The sequence below is a fragment of the Argentina silus genome, assembly GCF_951799395.1.
Source record: "Argentina silus genome assembly, chromosome: 13".
In the NCBI taxonomy this organism is placed as follows: domain Eukaryota; kingdom Metazoa; phylum Chordata; class Actinopteri; order Argentiniformes; family Argentinidae; genus Argentina; species Argentina silus.
The window spans coordinates 19,584,063-19,596,368 of NC_139667.1; the positions used below are offsets into that span (position 1 = coordinate 19,584,063).

Here is a 12,306-nt window from a genome sequence, read left to right on the forward strand (position 1 = left end):
CACCATTTGTGAGAGTAGAAGGGAAGGAGGAAATGGCACTATGACACACGCACAACTAGTGTCACAAATATGTGTGGTATCCGATGTTTACTCTACCAACATCTTCATACCATCTGTGACCTGGATAAAATGACAACTTGTTCAGGGTGCAACATGTGTAAATAGAATTCAATTTGATGACTCATCATCCCGTTTACCAATCTGCTCTGACATACATTAGACACCGGCTTGTCCTTTCCCAATTAGCCCTCACACCCTTACTCCCTCTCTCTGCTTCTTTCTCCCCTTTCATATGTGTACAGTGGGAAGGTAGAAATGTCTATTCTATTTCCATTTCTCTTTTGTAAAGTAAAACTCACATTCAGAAGATATTTACATCTTTTTTTTTTTATTTGCCTTGAAAGGTATTACCCTTACTTATACATTAGGGTTCCACTCTCTTATTTCATTCCCTACTTCCTCACTCTTCCTTTCTCCTTCTCTTTCTTTACCTCTCTTCGTGCCTCCTTGGCTCTAACTCCAACTCCTGTCTCTCCAGAATAGTTGCCTGCCAAAACCCAACAAAAATATGTTTATGGGGAGTGAAAAGGCTACAGGTGGTTAGAAAGTTCAGTTCAAAATTCAAGTTCAAAGTTCAATGTTTATTTGTCATATACACAAAATACATCCATAGACGGTGCAATGTGGTGGAGTCAGTTGAGCAGTCTTAGTCTTAGAAGCTGTCCCGGAACCTGTTTGTCCCGATCTGAGTACTCCAGTACCATTTGCCAGACGGTAACCGAGAGAAAAGGGTGTGGACCTTGCACCTCGCATAGTAGATGTCCTGCACGACTGGGAGCTCACGGCCCATGATGACCTGGGCTGTTTTCACCACCCTCTGCAGAGCCTTACGGTTGAGGGCAGTGCAGCTGCTGTTGATGATAGAGTACAGCAGGGGACTAAACAAACAGCCTCTCTGTGTTTAGAGTCAGAGTGTCGGAGGTGTTACTGCCTATCCTTACCACCTGAGGTCTGCCCGTCAGGAAGTCCAGGATCCAGTTACACAGGGAGGTGTTGAGACCCAGGTCCTTGAGCTTGGTGAAGAGCTTGGAGGGGACTATGATGTTGAATGCTGAACTGTAGTCAATGAACAGCATTCTCACATAGGTATCTCTCTTGTCCAGGTGGGATAGGGCAGTGTGTAGGGTGAATGCAATAGCGTCATTAGTGGATCTGTTGAGGCGGTATGCAAATTGAAGTGGGTCCAGTGTGGCAGGTAGTGTGGAGTTGATGTGAGTCTTAACCAGCCTCTCAAAGTACTTCATGATGACAGATGTGAGTGCAACAGGGCGATCGTTATTAAAGCAAGTTATCTTGGTCTTTTTGGGCACTGGTACGATTGTAGTCACCTTAAAACAGGTGGGGACTACAGACTGGGACAGAGAGAGGTTGAATATGCCTGAAGAACGCACTGTTAGAATGTCTCAAACACCCAGACACTGCGACTGGACACAAATAAGACAGGAAGACAAAAAGAAAACAACACAAAATGAAATAACTTACTCAGACCTCTCCTCACAGTCACAGGGAAACTTTAGTTAAGTGCACCGGTCAGGAGGCACTGACTCTCCTAAACAATGCTAGTGATTTATTTAAATAATGCACGCTCACCCTTAAACTTGGTTGGCTTTTAGGGAGCCCTGCGTGTTTTCAGAACACGGATGACATGGTAGCAATTACGTGATGTGCTTTTACAGAAGGAAACATGGGGGTGATTCGTTTCGATGAGCCTGTTTGGCGGTAAACTTCAGGACCCTGGAGCGCAGTACTCCCACACAAGGGCCAGCCAATTACTGTGCCATCATACCTCCGGTATCATTACAGCTCCCGGGGTAAAAGCATCAGCGACAAAAATACCTTTTAGACATACGTACATATACTGTGGTATAGGGTGCTCTTTGTTAGTTACTACCTTTTTTCTCAATTTCATATCATGTTCATAACATAATTCGCTGCTCCTAATTACAGCCTCTTTCTTTCATACTGTTGTGAACAAACTCAGTAGCCAGCGTTTTGGGACTTTTGGACAGCACTACATTTTCAAGATTATATTGCCTTGTTGGTGGTCATAATTGAGACACTGATTAATGTTTAGATAGTTTGTGATGTCTAAAGATATCATAAGGTTCTCAAAATAACAAACAACAACAACAAAAACACCAACAGCAAATTGACAGCCTTACACATTATGTGGCACACATGTTCTTCTTGTAATGACTGGAGTACTTAGGCAGGGGACTCAAATGCATGACTCTGAGACAAAAACTTAAATCCAATAGAATAGTCTTTACTATGAAAAAAGGTTTAGTACACAGGTAGGCAGCCAATGGGTAGGCAAATAATCCAGGAAGGGGGTAGGCAAAGCAGGGTTTGGTACACAGGTAGGCAGTTCAAAAAGTCAGGCAGAAAATCTGAAAAGGGGTAGGCAAAAAGCAAAGTCAGAAACACTATCAGCGACCAAAATAACCAGGAATACTCAACACTAGGAAAAATCGCTGCAACGCTTGACACAAGGTACAAAGATGAACTGGCACAGAGACAGGGGACCACGCAGACTAAATACACAGCGAAGGATGATGAGGAACAGGTGAAGCCAATCAAGGCGGGGTCGACAATCACACAGGCGGTGAAGTGTCTGAAACGAGAGACAAGGTGAGTAGCACAAAAATAAACAGGAAACAATAAATTAAATAACATGAAACAAAGACAAACATAAACTAAGGAACAGCGCAGGACATTACAGAACCCCCCCCTCTAGGGACGGCACCTGACATCCCTGGCAGGTCAGGATGGGCTTGGTGGAAATCCCGGATGAGACCTGGAGCCATGATGTTCTTGGTGGAGACCCAGGATCTCTCCTCAGGACCGTACCCCTCCCAGTCCACCAGGTACTTCCATCCACAACGACGAACTGCCAGGAGCCGCGTAACCGTGAACACCGGCCCTCCATCAATGAACCGGGGGGGTGGAGGGGCCACAGAGTTAATAACCTTGGACACTGGGAAAGGACCCACAAACCGGGGAGCCAGTTTGCGGGATTCCACACGCAGGGAGAGGTCTCGGGTAGAAAGCCGGACCTTCTGCTCAGGCCAGTAGGTGAGGACGGGAGTTAGCCGGTGGTCTGCCATTTGTTTGTACCGGTCCTGAGGAGCACCTGCCAGGCCTGGCTCCAGGTGTGACGACACCGGCGAATGAGCACCTGAGCAGATGGGACACTGACCTCCACCTCCAGGTCAGGGAACAACAGGGGCTCATAACCATAGGCACACTGGAAGGAGGAGAGACCAGAGGCAGAGCCCTGCAGGGTGTTGTGGGCATACTCAACCTGGATGAGGTGCCTGCTTAGGCAGAGGGATCTTAGCAAACCTGTCCACCACCGTCAGAATGGTGGTGTTACCTTTCGAGGGGGGTAACCCCGTGACAAAGTCAGACCAGCGGCGATGAGTCACAGGAAGAAGACCTTGTTCCGGGCCACACAAGACAAGCAGCCACATACTCTCCAAACTCTCTTTCCATGGACGGCCACCAGAAGCATTGCTTGACCATGAAGAGAGTCCACCGTATACCAGGGTGACAGGAGAGAAGGGAGGTGTGAGCCCAATGGATGACTTGCGAGCGATGGAAGACAGGAACAAACAACCGGTTCAGGGGACAGCCGTCCGGTACTTGGGTGTTAACACTCGCCTGTCTGACCTCTTCCTCAATGCCCCATGTAACAGCCCCCACCACACAGGAGGGGGGCAGGATGTTATTGGGAGACCTTGGGGCTGAGTCAGGGTCAAACAGGCGAGACAGAGCATCGGGCTGAACGTCCTTGGAACCAGGCCTGTATGACAAGGTAAAATTAAATCTGTTAAAGAACAGAGCCCACCTGGCCTGCCTGGAGTTGAGTCGCTTGGTGGTCCGGATGTACTCCAGGTTCTTGTGGTCGGTCCAAACCAGGAAAGGTTGCTCTGCCCCCTCTAACCAGTGGTGCCACTCCTCCAGAGCCACCTTGACGGCCAACAGCTCCCTATTTTCCACACCATAATTTCTCTCGGCAGGAGAGAGTTTCCGGGAGAGGAAAGCGCAGTGATGGAGCTTGTTGTCCTCTTGAGACCACTGGGAGAGGACATCCCTGATACCCACAAACTGTTGATGGGGATCCGGGAGAGTGAGGACGGGTGCCAAGGTGAAGCTCTCACTCAGCCTCTGGAAAGCCTGGTCCGCCTAGGGAGACCACTGGAATCTGACAGCAGTGGAGGTGAGGGCATGCAGCGGAGTGGAAACAACCAACGTTTCTGATGAACCCAAAAAACGCAAAACCCCAAAAATGCTGCACTAGCTTGTGACTGGTAGGTATGGGCCACTCAGCAACAGCACTGAACTTGGCAGGGTCCATTTGAATGTTGCCCTCCAAGACGATGAAACCCAGGAAAGCAATGGTGGAGGCATGGAACTCACACTTCTCTGCTTTCACGAAGTGTTGGTTATCAAAGAGGCGCTGGAGAACTTGGTGGATATGCCGTTGGGGATGAAGAATTGCCGTTGGGGATGACACCACAAAGAAGAGCGATAGGCAGTGAACGGCCCTCTCAGGACGGGCAGAGTAACACCTCTCTCGTGTTCCTCTGCTCGTGGATCTATCTTACTCCCTCCCCTGGAGACGATTATTTATCCTTATGGCCAAAGTGAAAAGGGAATCCAGGTCAGGGGGAAGCTCTAGAGACCATGAAGAAAAGCATCAAACATGGCGGAGGAGTTCCAGCCGCTGTCTGCTGCCAGGGTGTGGAACTCAATGGCATAATCGGAAACCCGCCTCTTGCCCTGATGCAGGCCCCTGAGCGCTCTTTCTGCCTCTCGACCAGGGGTTGTGTGATTGAATATCTTGCTCCGAATATCTTGCTCCGAGCTTGTCAGTGAAAACCTCCAGGGAATAGCAGACTAGAGAATCCCTAGCCCACTCGGTCGTGGCCCAAGCTTCAGCTCTGCTGGTAAGGTGGGTGATGACGTAAGCCGCCTTGGCTCATTCCATCTGGAATGACGACACCTGTAGCTCGAAGTGCAGCCCACACTCCACCAGGAATGCCCAACAGTTACCGGAGTCCTCAGAGAACCGCTCGGGTCTGGAGAGGTGAGGAGCCGGTGCCGGTGGTGTGAGCAGGGGAGTAGAAGATGGAACTGGAATAGGAGTGGGATCACAGGTCAGAACTGGCGCTGGGACCGGAGGAGAAGAGACGAGAGTCTCGAGGCACGCCATCAGCTGCTGGATCTGGTCAGCCAGCTGGCAAACCTGGCCGCCAATGGAAGCCTGGAAGCCCCCATGTCGCTCTGACAGCCCACTCACCCCCAGGCAGATTGAGGTGAGTTGTTCGTCATGGCGAAGAATCCGTCTCTCCTGGTCAGTTCGTACTATAATGACTGGAGTACTTAGGCAGAGGACTCAAATGTACACAGGGCAGGTGGTGAAGTGTCTGAAACGAGAGACAAGGTGAGTAACACAAAAATAAACAGGAAACAATAAATGAAATAATATGAAACAAAGACGAACATAAACAAAGGGCGGGATGTTACACTTCTCAAATTTGCATCCATCTATCCAGAATCCCCTGTCAATATTTACCTGGTTATTCAACATTGCCTAAAATGAACTTGAAAATTAGTTCTCATTTTTATATCCTCTCACAAATCTAAGTGGTGACAGGGAGACAAATTACGGGGATGGATAATTCTATGAGAGAATGGGACTCTGTATGTGGTTCAAACACAATCTTGACTAAAATGTGAAAAAAGAGGTTAGATGACTGCTTACTCTGAGTACCTCCAAACAAGCCTGGAAATTGGGTCATTTAGACATAATATTCATGCAGCTGTATTCCAAGCAGGAAGTGTATTGTGTTGATGAAACCCACATGAAATAACATGTCTGCCGATTGAATTGAACTGTATTTTGAATATTGTATAAGGTAGACACCACTTATCACTCTTAGCAAACAGACAAACCACGCTGGAAGGAATAGCTTGTAAATATTAACATAAACAACAATAAATATGTCATAATCTGTCATTGTAATTTTTTGTGATGTTCCTAAAATATTATTTGCAACTGTGTCTGCCGACAGTCAGCTGCCAATGTTAAGAAAACTTTATAATTTTCAACCCATGTGCTATCATGTATAAAAATAACCATTACATAACCATTCAAAAACAATACTCTCACAACCATTGTACAACATCAGTTTGGTTAGTTTTTGATTGTTGCACAACTGACACAAGTGACAATAAAGTGCCCATGGGGTATGTTCTGTGTTATGGGGTATGTTCTCTCTCTCTGTCTTTACTCTTCTCCCATCTCTCTCTCTCTCTCTTTCTTTCTCCATCCCCCTGTCGGGACTGTCGATCCAGCAAGTTCTCAGCAGATTAAAACCACCTGGCATCTGCCTGTGTTTGCAGTATACTGCGCGCCTTGGCAAGCCGGGCGGCAGTGGCAGCGGCAGCAGGAACAGCAGCCAGTGAATTAAAAGGCTTGTTCTGCCTCATCAACACGTTTGATATCTTCATAAGCCACAGCACAAAACACTGGGGCTCTTGAACACCCCAGGATGGGTTCCAATCCAACAATCCTGCACCCTTTCCTGATGTGCCCCTTGTGGATCTGAGCAGGTTGTAGTTGATGTGAACAGTGTTAGCTATATGGGGTTTTTAGGTGTTTGTTTTTTCTGCCACAATACTTGCAGCTACAAGGGGAATTGAGCGGAATATAGGAATGGAATCAGTTTTGATGTTCGATAGTTATCTGTCTGTGTGTGTGTGTGTGTGTGTGTGTGATTGGCTGTGACTGTGTTGTACTTGGGCTGGAGTGTGTAAATATGTGTGTCTGTTCCCCCTTCACAATTACAGCTGCTTGGAAACCCTGAGTGGATGATAGCCATATGTTTTATAGCCCCTCTCTGCGTGCGTGCGTGCGTGCGTGCGTGCGTGCGTGCGTGCGTGCGTGCGTGCGTACGTGCGTGCGGCCGTGCGTGCATTTGCGTTCTTGCATGCGCGGGTGTGCAGAAGTAGGTATTGCTGATTGTCAAAGTAATGCACTTGGAACTCATTTTACAGCATTGCAGTGTTGAGTGTGCTGATTTAGGTGTGACTGCATTCTACTATATTCTATAAGTGAGTCTTCGGTCTCTCTCTTGCTTTCGTTCTCTTTCACCTCACCTTACCTCTTCTTTCACTTCTCTTGGTCTCTATTTCTCATATCTGCATTGCTTATCTTTGTATTCTATTCTTTTTACATTTTTTCAGTACAGTTCTGTTGAGGTTAAGATACCAAACAGAACTGAATTGTAGTCTATTTTGTCTCCTTTTACAAATGCTATTAACCTTTTGGCCTGACATAATTGCTTGACATAATTGCTTTGCTTTCAGTGTTATTATTATGAAATGTGTTATACAGTACAAGGTTCTTGTTATGGTAATCTAGGATGTATTTCCTTGGTCTCCCTTGCATTTAATGGAGAAAGAGAATTGACACAAAAACTCACACATACTAGCATGTTGCAGCAGACACACATGCGGCCTTCTCCCTCTCCCTCCGTCTCTCCTACTCTCTCTTTCTCTTCCCTAAATAGGGGATTTTCTCTCTTTTCTAGCATGAAAAATGAATATTGCAACCACAAACACATCCCGCCACACAGACATCTCTCTCTCTCTCTCTCTCTATTTTCTATTTTCCACATTCAGAAATATAGAGCACTTCAAACAATCTCAATGTCTTGACCTTGACAGGATGGTCCGTCCGACAGTTATGATTTCCTCTATAAGAAAAGCCGTACTGTGCCAGTGTCAAGTTGAACCGCTCTAAGCAAACAAAAGCATGCAGACTACATTATTAATGAGCTATGGTCTGCCCCATTCAAACATATGATATGATCCGAGTGTTGCCACAATGTTTGACTTTGAGACAGAGGAAAAGGTTTAACCTCTTGCAGGATATCCAGCCACATGAGGCCCTCATGCCTCATGTGGCTGGATATCATAATGCCATTAATGTGTTCTTCCCTATAGGTTATGGCGGCTATTAATGTTATGTATTGTAGACAATATTATAACATTTCTACTTAGCACACTCAATATGTCCTGTGTGTTTGGATACAATCAATAATTGTGGCCATGGGTCAGTGTAGTTGTTGTTGGAAAATAGTCATTACATTCAGAGGAATTCCAAGCACAAGATGTTGACTCACAGCTTACCACAGTTAAGTGTTTTCCATAATGGTTCTATATAATCACCTAAATGATTCATATCAAGTGGCCAAACAACAGGAGCTGAAAATCGTATCCACATTTAATAAAAGTGTGCTATTGCAGAATAACCTATGTTCATTGTTCCATCATTGTGCCTCAAACACATTGACTTCTAGCTAACCCCGTACCTTTATGGCCGAAACACTTGTCATCTCTTCTCTCCCTAGGCTACCAGCCATAGAGTCAGACCTCCATTATGTTATCAGCTATTTACACACCCTTCTCTCAAAGGGAGGCTGTTCATCTTTTAACCACTTATCAATTTCACGCAGGTGATGCTGTGAAATAACCCTGCCTTCCAGTGTGTGTACATCACACCACAGCCCTTTAAGGGATGGATGACTATTCTGTGGTGCGTCTTTATCGCAGAGCAGAGTGAAGAGCTTTAAATGGCATCGCCATTAGGGGAATATCTCAAAGGGCCCTGATGATAAAGTGTTGGCTTTGGTTTCACTCACTGTTCAAAACTAAAGAGTACCCCATGCTACTTGAAGGCAACTTGTATTTCATGGCCAATTAGGTTTTTGTTTCAGTTTTTATTTCTTATTGTTTAGGAAATGTGTCGTCAAAGACTCAGTTGAGAGGCATTCATTTTATATAAGTGGGGGTTTCATGGAAAGCTATCATCACAACAACATTTGCTGCATTGAGAACCGCATTGTTTTAAATGTGAGGTTCCATAACTTCATAGACTCATACCATTAAAATTCCTCAAGGATAGGATTGGGAAGAAACAAGAAAGACGGGGGGAAGGGGGGAAATGAAACTGCTATGTAAAACGGGAACATTTACAGCGGGTATGAAGTTTGCTGGTGTAATTTAATGCATCTCCTTTATGTTACACACATGTAAAAAGGGAGCCTCTTATCAAAACGTCATGCTACAAGCCAAGAGATGATGACTGCAAGTACTCTCTCTTTTGGGTCCTTCCTAAAATGGGTCCTGGGCTTTCTCATCTTGTGAATTATTCAACTTGAAATTGATGTATTCACCTTTAGCTAAAGTCTGTATCATGGAATTTTAGAAACCTCCCCCGATAAACGTTGCATTTTTGTTCAACATTAAAAAAAGATGTCTGTTTTTAGCCTGAAATCTAACCTGGGAGGTGAAGGCAATATCCTTTACCTTAAAAAGAGAGTGAACTTCCGGAGTAGATTTCTCAAAATCAGTGTTCACTAAAACTCTGTACTGACTGTAACTGTCTTTTTCTCATTCATTATTGGGAGTTGAGACACAAATTTGGCATGGTTAAAAAGCTAAGATTCTCAGCCGTTCGACAGTTATATGTTTAAGGGTACAAAAACTAAAAATGCTGGCGCAAAAAATGCTGGTGCAAAAAATGCTGGCGGTTGTTTGGTCAAATCCCTTGGGTGGCTTGACACAACTGCGGTGGTGCGGTGGCCCAGTTACTGTGACAGCCCTACCAAAACATCCCTTTGATAGAGGATGATTTTCATGAAAACGATAGGACATCTGCATATGTCAACATCAGTTTTGGCCCCCCAAATATTCCACTCTGTTGTTAGTAAGCACATGACTGTCCATACAGTGTACATGATGGCTTTACTCCAAGTCGGTGTCTTCCAAATGAACTTGAGAACGCTGACCTAGATTCCCCCTGGTGCCTTGCACTGATCAGCTGTGAAAACTCCTTCCTTCCTTTCATTCATCATCTGTCTTAATTATTTACAGTGCAACCAATAATTCCTGCTCTGGTTAACGACAGGTGAAGTGTTAGGAAAATAGAGACAGCAATGGGAAAGATTTAGAAGTGGGGTAGGTAGGAAGTGCATTCACAAGTTGATTCATTTGGGGGTGTTTGGTGATTCATTTGGGGGTGTTTGGTACTTTGTTGTTTGGTATTTTGTTTGTTATTCGACTGATGACTATTTGACACCCAGAATATAATAACATAGATCACATTCATTTGGGTTCCTTTAGATCCTACATTGCAACAGGGATATTGTAGAATAAGAAAAGGTTCCAATTATATTCAGTGTAAGAGAATCAGGATTGAAGTACTGTACCTTGACTATGGGGTTTGAAATGTAAATTATTATATAATGAGGGGGGGATAGTAACCTGTCATGTTTGCTCCCAAGATAACTTGATCAACTTAGTTCTACCTCACAATCACTTTGTTTTTTTCCTCCTCTTTCAGCAACAAGGCAAGATCGGGGTCACGTTCAACATCGGCACTGTGGACATCACTGTCCGAGAGAGCAGCACCCCAGTGAATGATGGGAAGTACCATGTGGTGCGGTTCACGAGAAACGGGGGCAATGCCACGTTACAGGTGGACAACTGGTCCATCAACGAACACTTCCCTACAGGTATGCACCCCTCACTCAGCACCAGTGAAAACACACTCCCCATGCTGGAATTCTACAATCAAATACATTATTAAAGTGATTAGCCATTTGAAGGCAACATACTGTATTTGTAAACAATACCAACTGGAGTCAAGCATAAGAGAACAGGGAAATGAATGCACATTTTTACAAATTGAAAATCATAATACATTTCTTCAAAGGTGTGTCCAATGATTTCATGATGTCAGCAACTGATTACAACACTTTAATAGCGCACACATTACAATATGTAAAATAACCAGAGTTTGTAATATCGTATAGATTTTAATCAGAATTGTTATCAAAAGACAAAATAAGTCAATAGTATTCCTCACAGGGTTCAAACAAAGGTTGAATTTAGACCTGTATAGAAAAGGGGTCCCTCAGGGATGAGTGTGAACTGTTCCAATATAGATCAGTCAATGTTACTAATGCCTCTAATCTCACTGGACAGCATCTGCTTCTGAGCTCCTTCCCAGAGACCACAACAGTAAGATGGTGCTTTACAACGACGTTTGTTCCCTCGTCGATCTGGCTCATCCTTTTAAGCTTTTAAGCAGTCTCTCTTCATTAGAGTACAAGCATACAGTATGTTCGTAATTAACACACAATAATGATTTTTAGTAGATTCATATTCACAGCTTTAAGGAAGGGAAAAAGAGAAGCTACGAGACAGCCTAAAGGCAATGTGTAAAGCGATGCTTATGTAAAGCCACAAATCAGAGAATGATATTTCTCCTTTTTCATATTTACTGCCCTTTTGATGTTCTCAGAAGACGACATGGGCAGAGTCCTCATCACACAAGCATCGTTTTCGCACAGCCAGTGTCTGCCTTTGTCCTGTGTGAGGCAAAGCTGGAGACGGTCTCTGGCTTTGGAGAAGTGTAAGCCACTCTCCGAAATGTGTAAAATTGAACATGGCCAACCACTGGATAAATGAAGATGGACAGTTAAGACTTCCTGGGATTTGCACCATCCCTGAATACAAATGATCATATTCAGGACTGTCCGTGATGTAGGCAGTTTGTTTGGAGCGTGTCACAGACTCGTTATATTCCTGTCAGGAAACTCAAGATTACACTCTCCTCCCCTCATCCTTCACTCCTTATGTCTTCCTAGTCCTTCATTACTGGGGTCTGGGGTCTGATTTGAAGGCTTGAAAGGTGAGAACAAAATTACTATGTGGTGGCGAGTGTTCAGAAAGAAAATGATGGTCAAGATGTACAAATGCAGACACGGCAAAAGCTATAGCCAGCAGTCCCTGAGGAGTAGGACAGCACTGAGGATGTCTCCTTGGTTGCTTTTGCTGTGTTGAGTACACCTGCCATAAGAGTTGAGTCTACTTTCTCCCCTGCCACACACACAGGCAGTCTGAGCGGAGCTGCACCCCCTTAGTGGCTTGTAGCCCTGCCACCATCACTCACATTAATGCTTCACGCAGTTCCACTCGGCCTCATTATTTCAACACAAACAGGCGCGGGCTTTCTGATGGGAACGTGAGCCAGGAGCAAAGTTACAACGCGTGAAAAATGATTTCCTCTCCCCGTCTTTTTCTCTCTCTCTCTCTCTCTCTCTCTCTCTCTCTCTCTCTCTCTCTCTCGCTCTCTCTTTCTCTTTCTCTCAGACACACACATATACA

General features: G+C 44.9%; 1 protein-coding gene across 1 annotated transcript in view; it reads left to right on the top strand.

Annotated features, from left to right (window-relative positions):
• nrxn3a (neurexin 3a) overlaps window positions 1-12,306 on the top strand; it is a gene marked incomplete at both ends in the record, with an annotated part of 268,162 nt that overhangs the window by 217,247 nt on the left and 38,609 nt on the right. The window contains 1 exon segment of the mRNA XM_083683801.1: window positions 10,478-10,649. Coding sequence (XP_083539927.1) covers window positions 10,478-10,649 — 172 coding nt within the window.